Here is a 22896-nt window from a genome sequence, read left to right on the forward strand (position 1 = left end):
TTTGTGGGGCCCTACCAAGGTACAAACACAAAGTGGTAATAGATAATTTTTATCAATAATTGATGATTTTTCTTGAAAAGTTTTAGTTTACTTGCTGAAAACCAAAGATGAAGCATTTACTAGGTTTAAAGAATGGAAATTGCTTATTGAAAATCAAACCAATAAACCTGTAAAAGCCTTGAGAACCGATAATGGTCTAGAATTTTGTAATAGAGAATTTGATAATTTCTGTAAGTCTCATGGTATACTAAGACATAGAACTGTTAAGTACACACCACAACAAAATGGTGTGGCTGAAAGGACGAATAGGACTTTGCTTGAGAAGGTGAGATGTATGCTTGTTTCATCTGGTTTACCTAAATTGTTTTAAGGTGAGGCTATTATGACAGCTATGCATTTGGTAAATTTATCACCATCTACTGTTTTAAATTTTAAATCCCCTGAACATGTGTGGCTTGATAAGAAGCCTGATTATAGCAAGCTTAGAATTTTTGGCTGTGCTGCATATGTACATCAAAAGGGAAAACTTGAACCTAGGAGTATAAAATGTGTTTTCTTAAGTTATCCTTCAGGTGTTAAGGGCTATAAACTTTGGGATAAAGAAAGTTATGGTTATAAAGTCATTATAAGTAGAGATGTGATATTTGATGAAACTTCTATGCCTTGTAAAGTTACTAACAGTGCAAGAAATGAGATCAGTAACAAGCTGGAAACAAGGAGTCTTGATTTACTTCCTGAGATGGAGAGTCAAGAGAATGAAAATCTAAGTGATAAGTCATATGATGAAGCTGTCCTTGAACCTCCAAGTGTTGATGAACCATAAAAGCATACACCTGCCCAATCAGATGAAGAGTCAGAAGATGAACAACCAAAGCAGAAATCCTCAAGTCCAAGAGAGAAAAATATAACTTCACCAGGATACTTGCTGACCCGAGATAGAGCAAAAAGCCAAATGAAGCCTAATAGAAAGTACAGCTATACAGATTTCATAGCTTTTGCCTTGGTGGCATTTCAAGATATTACAGATAATGAGCCAAGAAGTTATTTGGAAGTTGTGAAATCAAAGGAAGCTGCAAAATGGAAAGAAGCTATGGTTGAAAAAATGGAATCTTTACATAAAAATGAGACTTGGGAGTTGGTACCAGACGTGCAAACCAGAAAATTGTAGATTGCAAATGGATCTACAAAGTCAAGGAAGGAGTGACAGAGCCTGAACCAATGAGATTTAAAGCCATATTAGTGGCTAAAGGGTATACTCAAGTTGAAGGCATAGACTACAATGAAATTTTCTCACCGATTGTCAAGTATACAACCATAAGGGTCATGTTGGCTTTGGTAACTCAGTTTGATTGGGAGTTAGAACAGATAGATGTTAAGATTGCGTTTCTTCATGGAGAATTAGAAGAAACTATATACATGAGACAGCCTGAAGGTTTTGAAATTAAGGAAAAAGGTGGAGATCTTGTGTGTTTGCTTAAGAAATCATTGTATAGACTTAAGCAATCACCAAGACAATGGTATAAAAGGTTTGATTATTTTGTGGTAAAAGATGGTTTTATGAGAAATAATTTTGATAGCTGTTTATATTTTAAGGAAACTATGACAGACAAGGCAGTGTATCTTTTATTATATATGGATGATATGCTACTGGCAGGTCCAAATGGTAAACTTATACGTTTTGTGAAGAATTTACTCAATTCTAAGTTTGAAATGAAGGACCTTGGACAAGCCAAGAAGATTTTAGGAATAGAAATTGTGAGAAATAGATCGAGATATCAGATGAAGCTACTGCAATCTTCCTACATTCAGAAAGTGGTGGCCAGATTTTCTATGGAAGGTGCAAAAGCAGTAAATGTTCCATTTGATGGACATTTCAAGTTGTCTAGTGAGCAATGTCCAGCTACAGAGCAAGAGAAGGAAGATATGGTGGCTGTACCATATTCAAATGCTGTGGGATCTGTGATGTATATGATGATCTGTACTAGGCCAGATTTAGCTCATGCCATTAGTGTCTTGAGTAGATACATGGCTAATCTTGGCCGAGATCATTGGGAGGCAATGAAATGGCTTCTACGATATTTGAAGCACACAGTGAGTTAAGGTTTGATTTATAAAGGAAATTCAAGTGAAGTTGAGTTAATTGGGCATTTGGATTCTGACTCTGTTGGTGATAGGGACAAAAGGAGATCTATGTCTTCTTATATGTTAACTTTGGGTGGAAATTGTATAAGTTGGAAATCTCAGCTACAACCTATAGAGGCTTTATCGACAACTGAATCTGAGTGTATGGCAGCAATAGAGGCTGCAAAAGAAGCTATTTGGCTTAAGGGTCTGTTGACAGAACTTAAAGCACTTAATCAAGAGGTTGTTTTATACTCAGATAGTCAAAGTGCAATCCACTTGTGTAAAAATCTAGTGTTTCATGAAAGATCTAAACATATTCAGGTCAGGTATCACTTTATCCGAGATATGACAGCTCAACAGGTGATTAAGTTGAAGAAAATTCCTACTGAGCTCAATCCTTCTGATATAGGTACAAAGGTGCTTTCTGTTGGCAAGTTTAATACTTGTAAAAATCTACTCTGAGTTGGAGCAGGTTGATTTGGTGATGGTTATTTTTGTTGGGATGGTGATGAGCTTCTGTTGAATTAAATTTGAGGATTAGGTGGAGATATGTGATGATTTAATCCTCAAATTCACCTTGTAATTTTGCTGTGATGATTTGCAGAACTGGTGCAGAATTGTAGAACTGGTGCAAAACCTGTTTTGTGTGTTTTTCAAGCTTCTGGAGGTCAAAATGGTGCACTTCATTATTTTGGAAGTAAAGAATGGCAAAATGGTCATTTTGCCTCACAGCTTAAGTAGAGTGATGTCATTTTGAGACAACACTAATTATATATATGTCTTCCTCCTTCACAACGAGATTAAGAGAGATGAAAATCAAATTTCCAGAAAGTTGCAGAAGCGGGAGAAAACTCCAAAAAATATGTTTTCATTCGCTCGTGTTCTTCTTTGTGTGTGTAATTGATTCTTGGTGAGGTTCTTCGTGAGCCTGGTAAAGAACACTGAGTGAAAAGGGTGTAACAAGGGCTTTGGGTTGTGAATATCTGAGTGATTTCATAGTTTAAGTTATGTAGTTATTTTCTGTGAAAGCAGCTACTCAATAAAATATTAGAAGCTTTCACCGGAGCAACGAGGACGTAGGCTATCTTGGCCGAACCTCGATAACTCTTGTTGTTGTTTGTGTTACTTAGTTTTTCAGTTTTGCTTTCTAATTTTCCAACATTAAAAGATAGAACAAGCTCACAAACTCCTCGAAATCCAGGATTCCATCTCCATTTTTGTCAAGTTCCCTAATGAATCTCGGATTCGATATCGTGAAGCTGAGCTCATCGAAGATCTCAACATATTCATCGATGGTTACCCTCCCATCTCCATTCAAATCCATTGCTAAGAACATGTTGTAGGCATTGTGTTTTTGCTCTTGCGGCATAGTCCTGTAGTAATCTAAGACAATTTCACGTATTTCTTCCATTTGTCTATTAGTTTTTCTTTCTCTAAACCTTCAATTTAAATAGCTTTCCTCTAATTAAGAAAAATTCAACGTTTATACAAACTACGGTACGTATATCGTCTTGTGTTAATAATCATATTAGGGGTGAGCTCGGTGCGGATTGGTTCGGTTTTATGGGTTTTTTTAAACCTAATCGACCAATTCGGTTTGTGTTGGATACATAACCGAACCGAACCGAACCGAACTCCATATGCAATCCAAAACCGACCGAACCGACCATACTTGATCTGTTTGGGTTGGGTTCGCGGTTTGGGCCGGTTTGGGCTTCGTGTTGGTCCTCGGTCCAAATTGTATATATATATTTCAAATTTGGTATTTTTTGGACCAAAATTGTATAAAAAAATTTTTAGGCCTTTTTAATCACCAATCTATATTTTAAATTAGGTATTCTTTTCAAATTATTGTTTAAATTAAATAATTTTAACATACATCCATCCACCTAAACAAAAATACCAAATAAGTTAATTATTAAGCATCAAACATATTAAATAATACAACACAAAATCATACAACTATAATACAAATCTACAACTACCACCACCTAATTATACACCATACATCAACAAATAAATTATATAACAAGTCTACAACTATTATTAGCTACAAAATAAAATACAACCCATATTTGAAATCTTAAATTTTAAAATGAACTTATAATTAAATAAACTAATAATCCATAAAAATGAAAATTATTTTAAATATTGTTTTCTTCCACATTCTCCATTGCATGAAAAGCCACCAGCAACAACCACAAGCTCAATCTCACAATATGCCATGCAAAGCTCACTACCTCAATAAACCAAATTCCATTCATCCTTCAACAAACATTAAAATTATAAATAAACATTAAACATTAAGCATTAAATGTAAAGAATTAGCAATCAATAAACATTAAGTGGATTACTAAAATATTATCTAACTTAAAAGATAATTGATGATTTGGAATTAACAACAAACTTACCAAGTAATTATAGATCAATTAGGTGGAGGTAAACTTTGTTTTGTAACCCAAGATGCTCCTAAACAAATTAAAATATGATATTAAATTAATTAGTAAGCTAAAAGAAGTTGTAAATTTTACTAAAAATTTTTAAAAGCTCTAAATAGATAATAAAAATAAAATTACAAATAATAATAATAAAAAAATTCTTACCCGATTCAATAGAATCATAATATGCGACATCTTCCATTGGTATTTCAACTCTATAATCATACGTCATAGGCTTTGATTGCAACCAATTTTGAGAACAAATCAAAGCCTCCACCATTTTTGGACCCAATGAACTTCGAAATGCATCAATAATACACCCTCCGGTACTAAAAGCATATTCGGATGCTACTGTAGAAACTGGAATGACGTATACATCTCTTGCAATTTGAGATAAAATTAGATATTTTGTCCAATTATTTTTTTCCACCAAGCCAAAATATCAAATTTCTCACTCTCCACATCCTCACATGGATCAAACAAAAATTTATCAACCTCATTCTTTATTTCCAATACATTTTTCTCCATTTTTCTTTTTTTAAATTGTGATTCTTTCAAACACCGACGATCATCTATGCTTCCATCATCCAATGAACCCATCATCATCCCACTTTGTTGTGCTTGCATTGATTGACTATCATTTGAATTTGATACTTTAGAACTCTCATTCATAGAATCAATTTCCTTATAGAAGTTGTAAAGGTTAACTAAAGTATCTTTTACATCCCTAGTTAAAGATTCAACCATACCACTTTCATAAACATCCTCAAAAAGATATGATACATATTCTAGCTTATATCGTGGATCAAGCACAACGGCAATAAGCAACAACTTGTTGACATTTCCAAGTGAATCCCAATATTTGTCAAACTTTATCAACATTTTCTTTGCCATATCGGCCATCAAATGATTTTGACTATTACTCCATTCAACAAGTGTATTATACATCAAACTCAATTCATGAAAACATATATTAGAAGTAACAGTCAAAGAGGCACTAAATTTTAAGGTAACTTCATAAAAAAGTAGCAAGAAATTTCACAAAAACCCTTGCACTATCCCAATCTTTAATTAGAGGTGGTCCGGCTCTCTTCCTTCCTACTTCATCCTCCTCAAAATATCCAAGATAATGTCCATCAGCATCTATCATCCTATCAAAACCTTTTTGATACTTCAAAGCCGAGTTCAACATCAAATAGGTGGAATTTAACCTAGTAGACACATCCAAAACCACGGTTTCTTAAAATTCAATTTTCTCCTTCTCTACACATTCTTTAAATTTGTTTAACCTTGAAGGAGATGATCAAACATATCTAATAGCATTATGAATTCCAGCAATACTATCATGGATTTTCCTTAATCCAATTGTCACAATTAAATTTACAATATGTGCAGCATAACGAACATGCAAAAACTCACCATCCAAGACATTTCCTTTCCAATAATTTAATTTTCCTTTCAAAAAATTAATAGCCACATCATTTGAAGAAGCATTATCAACCATTATTGTGAAAACCCTTTCAATACCTCATTCAATCAAATAATTTTCTATAACCTTACCAATTGTCTCACCCTTATGATTTTGCACAATACAAAAATTTATAATTCTCTTATGCAACTTCCAATCATCATCAATGAAATGAGCGGTAAGAGTCATGTAATTGTTATTTTGAATGGAAGTCCTTGTGTCCGTCATAAGACAAACCCTTTGCTTCCTCAATGAAAACACACTTTTCAAAAAAAATTTCTCATCTAAGTACAACTGAAACACATCTCTAGAAATTGTTCTACGAGATGGCGGTTCAAACTTAGGGTTCAAAGCATTACAACACTTTCTAAACCCTTCCCCTTCAACGTGGCTAAACGGTAACTCGTCTATGATGATCATTTCTGCACATGCAAGCCTACATGCCTCTTTACTAAATGTTGTACTCATAGAGACCAAATTGCTACTACCACTTTCAAATGAAAGAACTTGTTGCTTTTTATCCTCCATCCTACTAGGGTATTTTTTGCATTGGTTCATCAAATGGTTTCATAATGTACTAGTTCCACACCTCTTGGTATTACATACATAATCTACCCCACAATGTTTACATTTGCACCTAGGATTATTTGGATCATTATCTATAATTTTTTCAAAATGTTCTCAAACCCAAGATGGAGCCCTAGAAGGTTTTCTCTTTTGCGTTTTATAAGGTTTATCCAACTGTGAAGGTTGAGATTCAGCTTTATCTGATTCATTTAAATACTCTTCCAATTCATTAATATCATACAAATCATTGTGGCCCTCATCCATCTAGAACCTATTAAAAACAAAATAAACATACTGAAAAACATATATACAAAAAAAACAGCAGCATAATCAAATTCCATGCACAACTCCACATAAATTATGAAAATGTCACAAATAGATTTTCATAACAACTTCACAGCAATCAAGTCACACATCACTTCACAATCTCCAAACTTCACAGCAAACAATTTCACAGCCTAGGCTTCACTACACTTTCCAAAAGCAATTTTTGACCTTCCCACATGCAAAAATAATGAGAAAATGGCTAAGTAACTTACCTCCAAATAATAGACAATCACACAATTGTTTGTGATTTTGGAATTAAACGAAGAAAAGGAATGCTATTCGATTTATGCAAGTCACGGTAGGCTGTTTGATTTTATTTACAAAACAGGGGAAAAAAATATATTAGACCACAAAGCAAAATAAAAAATAAAAATTGCAATACTAATTAGAAAAAACAGAAAAAAAAAAAAGTTTGCTATACACTTCTTCCATCCAAACTCCTGGTGTTAAGACTGATTAGAAAAAATAGAATTCCATAGTTTCCATGTATGATATTTTATGTCTTTAAAATAGCATAGATTCTTTAAGTAATGGGAAACAACCACCAAAGGAAATTGAAAGAGAATAAATTCCAAAGAATTAGAAGCTTATCAAACCTGCCACATCTGTTCTACCATTTGGAGAGGAATTAGATTCACTGCCCAAATTAGTGCTGAGAGTTTGAGAAGCCTGTCCAACAGGTGATTCAGGCAAGATGTTTGGTCCTTGTTTTACTTTTGTGAATGAGTTGTCAAAAACATGTTCGATCTCCACTACATCTGCAATTACTCCTGGAAGCTTCTCTAATAATCGTGATTGCTTTGAAGGTGACTGAAGAAGTAGCTTTCTTCCAATATATTCAGCGATTGTGAACAAAATTTGCAGGTTAAGGTTCATATTCATATTTATCAAGACAAAAAGTTTTAGTTATGCATAAATAATTTTGAGTGACTTGAGGAAAAGAACCTCATATCTATAAATATATAAATATATATATATATATATATATATGCAACTTGTACTTTAAGTTTGACTTTGCAGATATAAGCACATAAAAAATTTTATGAGATTAGATAATTTGGACTATTTGCAGCATCGCACATTGAGAAAAGAGTATGCCCCAGATAAAGAAATAGCATACGATCACATAAATATCATATTACTCTTAACAAAAAAGAGAAAAGGATATTCTCTCCGCCATCCTTTTTCATTTGCTCGTTCAATTTGTTTCTATAGAAGTGTAATTTCTTTTGCAATCCACTAAGGACATATTTGTCCAAACAATGGAAGAAGGATCAGACAACCAAATTCAAATGCTAACGAAAAATGAATATTCTAAAAATCTGAACATGGATTATAATGTAGAGTTCATAACAGTGTGGCAGATGCCATATGAATGCAAACTCACTTTTATAAATCACCAGCAACACTCAAAATTATGAAGGTAAATTGGAAAAGAAACTTATAAAATTATGCATAACATGATGTGTCCATGAGAAACATATTAAAGCATGTTTTGACATGATGTAACAATATCTCTGTATGAACCACAAAGCAATACTATGAAGTACTTTAGTCACTCCATAGTAATACTTCGTGGTAAACAACTTCGTGATGCCACTTATCTATAGAAAAAAAAAATTATATATATATATATATATATATGGTATAATTTCTTATATTCATCTTTAGAATCTTGATATACCATCTAAAATCAAAAAATTTAAGTCAATAGAATTTTGCTTTCACAGAAAAATTATGAATTTACCATCCAAAAGCAATTTAAGAAATTATCCAATAAAAGTCTTCCTTGCTTAGAAGGCAGCCAAAGTCTTATAATCAAAGTGTTCAAACATTGATTCTTTACAGATATAGACAAGATCAAAGTGTTCAAAAATTGATTCTTTATAGATAAAGACAAGACATATCACAACATTATTTTAAGAGGTTAAGAAAGCTCATACATGCTTTGTTATATCCTCGTGTAGACTTCTGGCCTTCTCTTCACGCTCCACCTATAACAAACAAGGTATTCTCTGGTTATAAAATTAAAATATATTTTTTGTTTTATTTTAATTGCAAATTTAACGCATAAAATCTTTAAAATTATCATCACATGAATTGTGCCTTAAGTTGATCAACCTATCAAATTCCATGGTTAGTCACCTCAGAATTCAACCAAAAAGGAAATAGATTAAAATTAACCGTCCCACAGTTTTCTTATTTTTGGAGATACTTTTGTTAAATCATCATCCCCTGAAGTAGTTAAGCATTTTTAACTGAAAATAGTCAATAAAAATAAAAAAAAGACTAGTATAAATTGCAGAAGAAACAATGAGATGCAAACGAGTAAACTAATGTTGTTGATAAGAAATGTTGTTGATAATCTCCTAGTCCACCCTAAATCCTAATAAATGTTGTATAACTCGGATTAATCAGTAAGACATACTCTTTAAACAGAACTGCTGAACATATAACCATACTGCATACATATGAAAGCCCACCCCTATGTAAAATGCCATAAAACACTCCTAATTCACGGAAAGCTAAAATCATGAAAGAAAAACAATATCAAGAAGACATATATGGTTAGCTTTCTTTTTTCACAACATAGATATGTAAGTGCTCTGTTCAATAAGTAAATATATATTAAGCTACATGGGATGGTGGTTTGAACCGAGGTCAGTACAAGCTTGGAATCAAGCTAGAAAACATATATCCTTCCAGATAACATACACATATAAAAAATGAAGACTTTTAGTTGTTATGTATGTATATACCGTACATATCTAATAATTTGGAATTCTGTACAGAGTTGAAACAAACCGAACTAGGTTTTCCTATTCAAATTCCCAAACTTTACTCTCTCTCTCTCTCTCTCTCTCTCTCTCTCTCTCTCTCTCTCTCTCGATCTCTCTTTGTGGCTGTACACGGATTGGACTTTATATATTTATTTATTTATTTTTGGAGAACTCTAACCCCCTTTATAACATATATCATCATGAACTGCTAGGCACGAACCTTTCACTGATATCCGAACCATCGGAATCAAACCCCGGTTGCCGGAACCGAAAATGTAAGTATGACAAATGCATCCAGGGAGGAAAAAAATTAAAAATCAATTCAAATTGAATAGATGCAAAGCTTGAGTTTCCTGCAGGTGGTGGCGAATGGCCATCGGCAAGGGAGCGACGAGTGGACTGAGTCCGGTGCAGGCGGTTGTTCAAGTGGTGGCGTTGCTTGGGAGTTCAATCGTGTGGTGGCTGACCGGTGGCTGCTGCCTGCTAGGGTTTCAATTTTGTTTTATGAGATTGTGCTGTCACTGTTGTGTATTGTGTTTTATGAGATGAGGAATCCAACGGTGGTAATTAGATTGTGAGAGATCAAGGGCTTATAAAATTTTATAGAAATAATTTAATAAAAATAATTTTTGCAAAATTGCTAAGTGGGTATGAATCGGTTCAGTTTGGGTTGGGTGGGTTAAAATTCCTTCCAACCCGTAATCCGAACCGAAAATGTAAAATTTTTCTATGTATAATCCGATCCAAACCGATTAAACAATAAAAACCAATTCAAACTGAACTAAATATTTCGATTTGATCAGTTTGATCGGTTCAGATCGATTTTTGCCCACTCCTAAATCATATTGTAGACCACAAATAATTAATTATTTGACTTGGTATTTTTTTATTTTTGTGGGAAGGCTGCAAGTCAAGCACGCCATTGAATTTTATCATTCAATTTCATAACTTTTCCACACTGTCACGTGGCAATGCCTGTACGGTCAATTTTTAAGAGTATATGGACAATATGATATAGCGGCGTCCGGATAAGTGTTGTGGTCGCTGGGCAGGGAGATATGAATTCACTCTGACTCTGTCAATGTTGTTCACGTGCATGGAAATTAAAGAATTTCTTTTGTTTTTCTATGCAAGTGTTGGATTCGATTTGATGGACCTATCCAAAAAATTATAATATAACGAAACTTAAAATAATCTGGGGAAAAATGAAACTTAAAATAATGTAATTCAGTTTAATTTTTTTTAGGACAATCCCGTTTTAATTAATTTGTCTAATACAGACAAGGTGTTTTAGATGATTGGGAGAAGAATTATTTTGACTAACTTCAAACCAACTTCGTAGACACTTAATTCATATATATATGTATATATATATAATGCTAATCTATCTTCAAAGATCAAAATTAAAATCGTAATAAAATTAAGTACACGAATAGAATATGTGGTTTGACATCTAGAACTAGTTAATTAATTGGATAGATTAGCATATTTTAGGGGAGAAAAAAACAAAAGAGTAACCTAAAAAGTAAATGAAGTCGATAGTGACGACCATAATGATATATATTTTGGAAAAAAGTATTTTTAATCGTGTGTTTGCTATGTTGACCAATATTTGGCCCATTAAAAGTTTTATTTGTTTGTGGTCCATTAAAAGGGTTGAATATTTCTTCTTAATTTAATATTGAAACAGTAAAGGCAATTTTCAATCACGCACTTTTGTTATGCGGAACATTATTATTGTAATAAGCTACAGCAATTCCACGTATTTTTTCCATCTGTGGATCTTAAATTTCTTTCTCTTGCCTCCAACTTAATATCTTAAAATCTAATGTACTTTTCTTCTTCTTAATTAATGAAATATCCTTTTGGTTGCCCAAAAAAAAAAAAAAAATCCTCTTATTGAGAAAATTCAACGTATATCAATTATGGTATATAATCTTGTTTTAATAATAATATTCCAGACCACCAAACAGTTAATTATTTGAGACTTTTTTTTTTTTTTTCGTTTGTTTGTGTGTGTGTATGTGTAGTAAGGCTCAACTCAACCGCTGGACTTGAGTTTAGTAATTTTTTTTTCTTTCTTTTTTTTGTTTTTGGCTAAAGAGTTTGGTATTTGATTCATAAAGTCAATCAAATTTCAGTCCATTTCATAACTTTTCCACGCCGTGATTTGGACTTGGCAATACCTGTAGGGTCAAATTTAGGAGCATGCACAATTTAGCAGTGTAGGAATAAGTCTTCGGGTAATTGCTCTGGCTGTCAGTGTAGGATTGAATTTGGTTGAATGAACTAATTAAACACTTTCATATGCTTAATCAATTTAAATTATCGTGTAAATAAATCTAAAACAGTACAGTTTAATCTAATTTTTTTTAGATCAATCTGGATTTAATGGTTTAATACACATAAAAGTGTTTTAACTGATTGGGAGAAGCTAAATATTTTAACTATAACTTGTTGGTTGTATATAATGCTAAGCTATGGAATATATAGTTTGACTTCTAAAATTAGATCTCGTGGGGATATATTGTATTGAGAAATTATCAATAAAGGACGAACTATAAGTGAGCCAAGGTGGTGGATGTGAATCCCTAGAAGAGTAAGTTTGAACTTTGAATAATTTAAAAAATTTAAAAAAAAAAGGAAATTTCAGTGAGACTCCTAAATTTTCTTTGAATTACATTTAAACTTTATATTTTTTGGAAAATCAAATCGCCCCTATTGATAGCTTATCCGGATTTATCGTTAACTGGGTTTTGCTCCACCCATCTAGGTTTCCCGTCCATTCTGACCAAAATGCAAAATTTATTACATTTTGCCTTAAAAAACATTCAGGTATATGTCAAGTAAATCAAATCCGACCCAAATGCGAATCTGAAACGGATAGGAAAATTATAAACCTGACAGAGTCTGAAACCATGTTATAGTTTTCCATACGCGCTGGATCGGATTGGATCTTTCGAAAACCTGACTCGACCCGATTGTCATTCCTAATTTACCCCTTGTTGTCTTGATATTTGGCCAAGGTATTGTTGACTCGACCGATTGCCATTCCTAATTGACCCCTTGTTGTGTTGATTTTTGGCCAAGCTATTTTTATGACTAATGTTTGTGTCTAGAAAATTTTCCTCAACTGAGTTAAAATAAATAAATAATAAAAATGTAGATATTATAATAAAATCAGGCTTATTGCAGCACGAGTTTTTCAAATGTTGTTGATGCACATTTGACCTCTGAAGCAAATATGACATCAAATTATACTTGGAGTAGTTCTTCTCAGCCCCTTGATTTTGGCCCACCAGCTCCACCATTTCCAGATGGTATCATAGAAGATGGTACTCCAATTCTCTATCCATCAGTTGATTCCAGTCCTATTGATTTGTCATCCCCAACAACTATTGGGATTGGGAGTATACCGGCTAGAGCCGGTGAAAAGAAAGAAGATGATGGTTGTTCATCATCCTGCATAATTTGTTTGGATGCTCCAGTAGAGAGTGCTTGGGTCCCCTGTGGCCACATGGTTGGGTGCATGTCTTGTCTAAATGAGATTAATGATGCAAAAGGGACATGTCCTGTTTGCCGTGCTAAGATTCATCAAGTTTTAAGGGTGTATACTTTTTTACCACTGAATCTAAACATGGGGAAGCTCTACATGGTAAGTGAAACTTAGGGAGACAAGTTGAAGCGAGTAGTATTTCATAATTATCATTATTACATTTTACATATAAGTAGTCCCCTTTTTCTGGAGGACGAAGCCCAAGATCCTGTATACATTATATACACATTTTGCACAGAAGAGAGTAGATTGGTTTTATTTATATATATATATATATATATATACACGCACAAACAATAGTGGTTGATTACTAATAGAAGTGTTTGTTTTTTTTTTTTAAACAAATAAATAAATGTAAGTTTCATTAAGAAAGGTATATGGGAGTTTTGTCATATACTCCAACAAGTTCTGATTCAGCATGCCAATTGTTAATAAACGACGGGTTTGGTACGCAAGATTGCACTGTACTAATTTTGTTGCTGTAGATTGAACTTTCCTGTAATCTATTGTGCTATACTATATTAATATTAATATTATACAAAACTTTGTATAGGAACATTACTTCATTATACACTTTTTATAAAAAATAATAATAATAATAATAATTTTAACTAATAAAAAATAAATTATGCATATGATTTTCTTAAATAAATACATTGGTCAAAATAGATAAAAAAATATTTTTTTATTAATGTTCATGTAATATTTTTAAATCGTCATATCACTCATAATATATTAAATTGAGTTAATTATTAATTATTATAGTAATTGCATTAAAAATAATTAAGAAGTTCACCGATAAAAAGTATTAATTTTTTAAACATGAAAAAATTAGTTATACTTGTGAACTGGCATATGGATCAATAGTTAAAAAAATGATTTTCTATTTTCAAATATGATTTTATTTTGCAAATCAATAAAAACTTAAAAACAAATGAAAAAGTAACACAAAAAGACAAAAAAAAGAGAGAGTGAAAGAAAGAAAGTAAGAAATATAGGTGTAAATACAGAAAAAATGACCACAAGAGAAGAAAAAAAAGAAACAACAGCGGCATCAGGAGGTGATATATTCAAATACAAAGCATTCGTTTTAAAAAAACTAATAATAAAAAGGGCAACGATTACAACCAATTAACATAACTAACATTCTGAAAAACCAAGTAATTTAGTTCCCTATTAGTAAAACTCCCCCATGTCCCCACCTCCATCAGCGTCCTCATCTTCTTCATCATCTTGAGAATGAATCATATCAGCCACATCTGCTGTTGCTTACTAAATCTGCTATTGCACCTACTAAACCTGCTATTGCACCTACTGTCTCAACTCCTTGCTGCCATTTACCGATGGTATCCCCCTGCATACATTAATAATACATTTATCATTCGTTTCAACAAAACTTTTTAATGTCAAAATTAAAGAAAACAAAACTCCGATGAGAACTTTAACTAAAAAATTATAAATATATGACCACGAATCACTATATATATATATATATATATATACATATATGCAGTCCGTCTATGGTGCGGACGGTCCTCATGCGGACCACAGTATTGGTGATGGTTTTTCATAGTATTAGTGACGATTTTTTAAAAATCGTCGTTAATACTATGAAAAACCGTTACTAATACTGCGGTTCTCATGCGGAGCGTCCTCACCATAGAATTTCCGCACATATATGTATATATATACACACATATATACATTGGTGGTTGATCTGTTATTTAGCGTTTTAAGTTCAACTCACTTGTCCAGAACTAGGGGGTCCATTAGGAGCACAAGGTGGTGGAGCCGGAGTCGCATACTGCATCGATAGTAACATATGTAACATTAACAACTTTTAAATAAATATTATATATATGTTGGTGATTGATCTGCTATTTAGCGTTTTAAGTTCAACTCACTTGTCCAGAACCAGGGGTTCTATTAGGAGCACTAGGTTGTGGAGCCGGAGTCGTATGCTGCATCGATAGGAACATATGTAACATTAACAATTTTTACTTAAATATTATATATATATATATATATAACTATTTATACAGTAAATATTTCTAAGCTGCTAACCTCATGTATCTGCTCAACATTCCAGTCCAAGCTATCCCTATCTGTATCCTCTTGAGGTGGATAATGGCTGACTGAGTACAACCGAAACCGTCCACTGCCCCTGAGGAAGCTATCAACGGAGTGGTGGCGGCTCTTGAGCCTGATGTGTTGCCCAACCCTGATCAGCTCCCACTCGATCGTAGAGTCAACGGGTGACGGCCGGGTCTGTGCAACTTTCATACTGCTACCCAAACCTTCCAGAATTAATGGCTGATCTGAGGCGGTGAGATACTTGCCGTAGCAGCTCTTAAGGCGGATAACAGAGTTGAAGCCGGTTACAAACTCGACGGTCCATCGAGTTCCGTTGGATGATCGATCTTTGTCCTGTCCGACGGTCTCTTGATCGTCTTTGGCAAATAGGTATCTTTGATGGTGGCTCCGGAGTCGAACAGCATTGCCATTGTGGAAGAATTCCATTCCGGTAGATCTGCTTTTCTTTTTTCTTTTTTTCTCTTTTTTTTTTTTTTTAACCAAATTAACAAGCTGAGAAGAAGTAGCTAAAATTATTATTTTTCCTATCAGACAGAGAAATTGAACTATGTATTAGCCTAGAGTCCTGGTTAGTCTATTTATAACAGAAGAATTAACAACTTGTGACTTGTCGCGTTTGAATATTCGATATAATGGACAAAGTCAACAAACGCGGTTGCCAAATGATCAATAGCTTGCTCAAGTACTGATAGCAATAGAAGATTTTCCTTAGTTTTTATTTTCTTTTCTTTTTTTTTTCCTTTTTTTTAACATATTTATTACTTATACTATGGGAAAAGAACATAAAAACTTATGACTTTTTCAAATAAATTAATTCAGGAATAGTACTGAATAGTGAACACACAAAAAATTTCGATAGACTCATGTTGGTTTCCTCACGCAATTTCCCCATAACTGTAAATCCATCAAAACACACAAGCAGACGGATATAAAAAATTTAAAAAAAAAAAATGAAATTTATTTTCCTCCTAGCTGTGCATATTGCACGTAAGCCATATTACGTACCCTGCATATTGTAATGTATCACTGATACATTATCATCAATTTTCAGCAAAGTTTCCTGATGTGTGTGTGTGTATATATATATATATACTCAAAATTAAAGAACAAAATTTTGATGAATTCAATTAAAAATATATTAATAATATGTGCATGAATGGCAGTTTTATATTGATGTTGGTGATTCTGCGTTAGCTTTTTAAGTTCAACTTACTTGTCCAGAAGCGGCACGATGAACCCTAGTTGGAGTTTTGCCTTTCACAAGCACCCTAAAGGCCTGAGGAGGAGGTTGTTTATGAGTCGTTGTATCGGCCTGGATATGATAACATATATATATATTAACAATTTTAATTAAATATATATATTGGATAAGTTGGGAAGCCCTTGAACCTGCATTTATGGGCGGGTTTATCATTATGGTGATTACCATCTAAAGCCACCTTCCATTACACTAGCTAGCACTATTAGAAAACGTTTGTTAAGATAAATTTAATATGTTCCAATTACTTATATAAATAACAACTATATAAATTTAGTAAAGATCAATTATAAAATAACAAATTTTTAGATTCTTTTCGTAAAAAATAAAAATTGTAAGAAATTTCTACATTAATTAACGAAATTAATATTGCACACTTTTTATCCAGTATATATTAAAAAATCTTAATCTATTTAAGATGAATTTGGTTCTCTTTCCTCAATAATATTTCCATATCCCAAAACATATGTCAAACCAAATTAATGGGTCAAGACTTTCCATCCCAGTTGGTATATATAAAAAATAAAAATAAAAATAAATAAGGAAAAAAAAAATTGGTGAACAAGTTGTTAACTTTGTTAATGTTTTAGTTTTTAATGATATTAATTAAGGAGGCCCACAAGTTCTGAAAAACTAGCTAAGCAATTAATGTAAAAATTGAATCTTGTATAATCCACATCCATGGCACCTTATAAACCTATTTACATCTACAATTAACATTGCCAACGCAACTTGGTTGCATGTCGTTCTCTTTCATTTTCTCTCTATTTTATTTTGTCTCATGATAGCATACAAAAACTAAAATATTTGTTTAAAAAATATGATAATCAAATAAAAAATAATTTAATAGATAAAACGTCAACAATAAACTACAAAACAAAATAATGAACGATGAAAATTTTACAAAGTACTACCTCAAATAAATATTAATTATAAAAGGAAATAATATTAATACTTCCATTAAACCATAAGTATACCATAACAAAAAAAAATAATATCAAAATTATCATTACTTTAACTTAATTTGCCAATCATAATATAAAAAAACTAAAATTTCTAATTAATAAGCAAAAAAAAAGTAAATATTGTAATTTGGGATAAAAAAAAAATTATATAGATGTTGTACTTCAATTTAAGGGGCCAAATATATTATTTAAGACAATTATACAACTATTATGTTAAAAAAATTTAACAAGCCACATATCATTAAAACAAAAATTAAAAACCTTATGGGGGCCATGTCGCCCCCTCCCCACCCCCACCCCAGGCCATGTGGTAGCTTTGCCCCTATCAAATAAGAAGAAACAACCTCAGGTAGTAAAAATAATCTCAAGTTGTGAAAATAACCTGAGGAAAGACGAGATGGCCTGATCATCCAATACAATCTCGGGGAGTTCAATGACCCCATGAGGTTGTCCCCAAGAAAGATTTACAACCTCAAAACAGTATGAGGCTAATCCCACTAAAAGGAGCTCGTAAAGCAGCTCACGTCAGAAGCGCATCACCAAGGTGACCACTATTGCACTACATTCAACTTGGAGCCCAAGAAAAGACAAACAATGAATGCATGCGTTGAATACACGGAGGCATATGCTGCTTTAACTGAGCTCAACCAATCCGAAGACAACACTTATGACACGATCATTAGAGACCCTTAGATGAGTATGATTGGATGATTCAGCCACAGATAGCAATGTGAAAGCTCCTGGTGGGTAGAGTGAGAGGACCGCACCCAGAGCCCTTTCCGGACGCTCGGGATGGAACCCGCCTAAGGAAATCTTATTGGACCGATATTAAAAGTTCAATACAATCTCTCTGTAAATAGAATAAATAGAATATAACTTAATAGAGAAATAGAAAAACATAAATACTTTTGATAGGATTCCTGTAAAATTATAATTATATCATTAAAGGGTTCCAACTCAAAATCCAACAGAAAAAGAAAAAAAAGAAAAAAGAAATTAAGCTGATATATTAAATTAATCCACTACAATATCCTAAAAGAATAAATAAATATAAAAATAAATAGTAATAGTCTCACAATAGTAAAAAAAAAAAAAAAAGAAATAGTACATCAAGAACAAAAATTTAAGGATGATGAAGATGTACTCTCTTTTTTTTTTTTTGTTTTTTTGGGTACTCTTGTGATACTATTGTTGACCTGATAGTTGACTATTTATTTATTTATTTTTGTGGGAAGACTTCAAGTCAAGCACGCCATTGAATTTGATATATATTTAATTCATAAAAGTCAATAAAACTTCATTCCATTTCTTGGCTTTTCCACACTGTGACGTGGCAATGCCTGTACGGTCACATTTTAGGAGTATATGGACAATATAATATAGCGGTGTCCGAAGAAGTGTTGTGGTTGCTGGGCTGAGAGACATGAATTCGCTCTGACTCTGTCAATGTTGTTCACGTGCATGGAGATTAAAGAAATTTTTTTTTTTTGTTTTTGTGTTTTTTTATACAATTGTTTGATTGGATTCGATGGACCTATCCAAAAAATTATAATATAATTGGGGGGGAAAAAAAAAAAAAACTTAAAATAATCCAGTTCAATCTAATATTTTTAGGATTGTCTAATATGGATAAGGTGTTTTAGATGATTGGGAGACGAATAGTTTTGACTAATTTTGACTAACTTCAAACCAACTTCTTAGACAATTCATATATATATATATATATATATATATAATGCTAATCTATCTACAAAGATCAAAATTAAAATCATAAACTTAAGTACACGTATGGAATATGAACTAGTTAATTAGTTGGATAGGTTAGCGTATTTTATGGGGGAAAAAAATAAAGAGTAACTTGAAAAGTAAATGAGAACGATGGTGACGACCATAATAATATAAATTTTGGAAAAAGGTATTTAAATCATGTGTTTGTTATGTTGACCAATATTTGGCCCATTAAATTTTTTTTTTTTTTTTGGGGTCCAGTAAAAGGGTTGACTATTTCTTCTTAATTTAATATTGAAACAGTAAAGGTTATATTCAATCACGTATTTTTATTATGCGGACCATTATTATTGTAATAACCTATAGTAATTCCACGTATTTCTTCCATTTGTGGATCTTAAATTTCTTTCTCTTACTTCCAACTTAACTAGATGCATACCTATACGTATAATATATTATTTTGATTATAGATTATGAAAAAGAATTATAATCAAATCAAATATAAAATATCATAAAATAATATTAAATTAAAATTTTAAATCTAATATAACTAATCTAATTTTTAAAAAAATTTTTGAAAACCACATTAGTAGTTGAATCGGTAGGTTCTCCATCTTCATCACAAATTAATATCTTCAATCATTTTCTATTTATAATTCTGGAGACTGCAATATATAGTTGTCCATAACTACAACATATAAATATTTGTAAAAAATTTTAAACCTTAAACAAAAGAATTGATATATAATATTTACTGCTTAATTTATTCATTTCCTTACTTTAATTTCTGAATCTTTATTTCTTCAATTTACTCTTGCTATATTACTTCTTTTATTCCTTGCTGAACTATAAATCCGAGTTTTAACTATAAATCCCAGGAAAAATCTGAGAGGATGTCGATCTGAGAGGTTTAGGAAGAAGAAGAAAGGATATGTGCAATAGTAGATTTAAGTTTTGTTTTTGATCTTCTAGAATTTTTAATTGTTTGATTGTTTGCTTAACTTTACATTCATTAGCAACGTGACCAAATTTATTACATTTAAAATATTTGATTTTTGTTTTATCTTTTGACTCTTTTTTATGTTTATTTGATTTGTAGAATTTTTTAGAATTGGGTTTATTGAATTTATTGGTTTTGTAATAAGTTTTATGGTTGGAATACTTATTGTTTCGAAAAGTTTTCTTATTTGGTTTTTCTTTGATTTTATTTCTTCTAGAGGGTGCTATCGTGGATAGACCGTATTGTTGACAAAAGTTTCCTAATTCGTATTTAGTTTTTCTTTTATCATTGTTTAGTTGATTTGCTATTTTCATATTAGTACACATTTTTAATCTTTCTTTTTTAATTACTGAAACTATATCTCCATAAATTAATGAATCGTAATCTATGTGACCACTATCATTACTTAAGATATTTCTGATTTTTTTAGCAAATAATTGGGGTAAACCATTAATGAATTTTTCTTTCCAAAAAGGTTGATTACCGTCGTCTCTCATCATAATTCCGGTGATAAATGTTTTTACATACCATTTGAAATCACTAAGGGTTGGACAATGTAAATTTGTTAATTAACTATGGATTCTTTCTGTGACAGCTGTAGGGGTTCCTATAAAATGTCTGATTATTGTGGCTAACAAGGTATTGACACCATCTGGGATACCTTGACCTATTAATTCATTAAATATTGGGAATCCTTCTTCATCTAATTTATTAGCATAAATGATTTTTGATTTGGATTGTTCGGTTAAATGTTTTTCCCACCAGTAGTGTAACGTACCGGTAAAACCTGTGACTAATAATTCAACAATTTCAGGTTGGGGAAGGTTTTGACTAGTAAAATAACTATTAGCAACCATGGACATATCATGTAATTTGTTTAATATTTCTTGTTTTTTTAATCCATCTATATTCCATTCTTATAGTTTGTCGGAACTGACAGAGAATTGATTTCTTTGGGTTGATTCTTGGAATTCTGGAGGTAAAGGTTTATTGTTCCATTGTTTAAAGGTATTAAATCTTGGTTTTTGATTTTTAAGCCTATTAAGATGATTATCTAATGAAGATTGATTTGATTCTGTATCAGATGAATTTTGATTTTTAATGGTAACAAGATTGGAAAAGGAGGCTTCATTTTTGGGTGTTGAAGCTTTTAATTGTAATTCTTTCAAGAGTTAACTAAGTTGATGTGTTTTATTTGGAAGGGTTGGAATTTTTTTAATATCAGAAAATTTTATAAGTGGTTGTGGTTTAATTTCTTCTTTAGATGAATTATCAATTTTGGTTTCGATTTTATTTAGTTGTTTGCCTACTGTAATAATACTTTGATTTGTGTAATTATTTTGTTCAATAACTTTTCTAATTTCATTAATTAAATCTTTACTTTTGTGAGTGAAAGTTTTAAAAGGTGAGGTTATGACTTGATTATTTAAGTGGGGAATGGTTATTTTCTCAACTGGAGGGTGACTAAACAGAACAGTTGATTGATCGGATTTAATCCATTTTTCTTTGGTTAAAGTTTTTAAATCTTTTAATTGATAATAATATTTTTCAAGATAATCGAAAAATTGTATATCAAATTTGAGTTGTAATATTAATTGTTTCCAACTTTGCCAAATATGTTATTTTTGTTCTCTAGTGTGTGATTGTCTGTATTTTATTAATTTTTCATGATTTTTATCGGACATCATTTCTTGATTTAATTGTTTCCAATTAGGTTTGAATGATGTAGATAATGTGTTTAATTGGTGATCTATAAAATCTGAGGCTGTGGGTGATTGAATTGATTGAATTTCTTCATCACTGTAATGAGGTTGACTAACCTGGCCAGTGTTGTGAATTGATTTTAATTTGAGGTTTTTAATTTCATTTTCTAATCTTAATTTGTGTAAATGCTGTTCTAATTCTTGGATTTTAATTCTTTGTAAATCTTTTTCAATTTCTTGATCTCTTCTAGATATATTATCAGAAGATATTGATTCTATGATTGATTTATTAAAAGATCTCTTGAGGAGGTTTCTCCTAAGTGTTGATTAGATCTAAGTTGTCTATCAAAGGTGATTCTTTGTAACACCCCGTCCCGAACTATGTCGGAATTTTTGCACGTTGACCGAGGTTGACTGTTGACCGTTGACCGTTGACTGAAGGGGTCAAAAGTTGACTTTTTGATCCGGTTGGAATTCTAGGTTGACTGAGGTACCGTTATAGAGTACACGTTGGCACGAGTTCGTAGACTGGTAGCACATTGAAAACGGAGCTACGATTTGAAAGTTATGGGCAAAACAAGTTGAGGTCCAAACTGTCCAAGGGGTGCCGGAGTTGACTTTTTATTCATTCAAGGTTGAGCTTTGACTCATGCATGGTTGTGAAGTGCTCGTCGATACGAGTCCGTAGACTAGCGGCACGTCCGATTTGGACATGTGGTTTGAAAGTTATGGACCTGTAGAGTTTTTCAAATACTGTATTATTTTAATATTATTTTTTTAAACGCGTAACGAGGTGCCACGTGTGACTTAATGAAGGTGACCATGTGTCACCATGTTGGGAATGCCACATGTCAGGACCCGTCCAAAGTTCCCCACCGGAACCCTAGA

The 22896-nt window shown here is 32.1% G+C and overlaps 1 protein-coding gene across 2 annotated transcripts; it reads right to left on the reverse strand.

The window, feature by feature from the left end:
• Positions 1 to 14227: 14227 nt before the first annotated feature.
• Positions 14228 to 15912, reverse strand: LOC107435393 (uncharacterized). 2 transcript variants are annotated; one of them, XM_016047000.4, is made up of 4 exons: positions 15325 to 15911; positions 15165 to 15221; positions 15008 to 15064; positions 14228 to 14614 (listed from the first exon to the last, which is right to left on the reverse strand). In XM_016047000.4, exons 1-4 carry the CDS (start codon positions 15778 to 15780, stop codon positions 14510 to 14512), a joined length of 675 nt encoding a protein of 224 aa, XP_015902486.2. In that variant the 5' UTR covers positions 15781 to 15911; the 3' UTR covers positions 14228 to 14509. The 2 variants fall into 2 exon arrangements, with proteins under 2 accessions (XP_015902486.2, XP_024923696.2); XM_025067928.3 differs by lacking the exon at positions 15008 to 15064 and having other exon boundaries at positions 15325 to 15912.
• Between the last annotated feature and the right edge of the window lie 6984 nt (positions 15913 to 22896).

Source organism: Ziziphus jujuba, chromosome 3 (genome assembly GCF_031755915.1).
Source record: "Ziziphus jujuba cultivar Dongzao chromosome 3, ASM3175591v1".
Lineage (NCBI taxonomy): Eukaryota > Viridiplantae > Streptophyta > Magnoliopsida > Rosales > Rhamnaceae > Ziziphus > Ziziphus jujuba.

Bases quoted from the DNA above. Each gene is read 5' to 3' on its own strand.
- LOC107435393 (XM_016047000.4), bottom strand. From the start codon at position 15,780: ATGGAATTCTTCCACAATGGCAATGCTGTTCGACTCCGGAGCCACCAT. The intron at 15,222-15,324 runs GTTAGCAGCTTA...CTATCGATGCAG, and splicing joins ATGTTGAGCAGATACATGAG to CATACGACTCCGGCTCCACA. The intron at 15,065-15,164 runs GTGAGTTGAACT...CTATCGATGCAG, and splicing joins GAACCCCTGGTTCTGGACAA to TATGCGACTCCGGCTCCACC.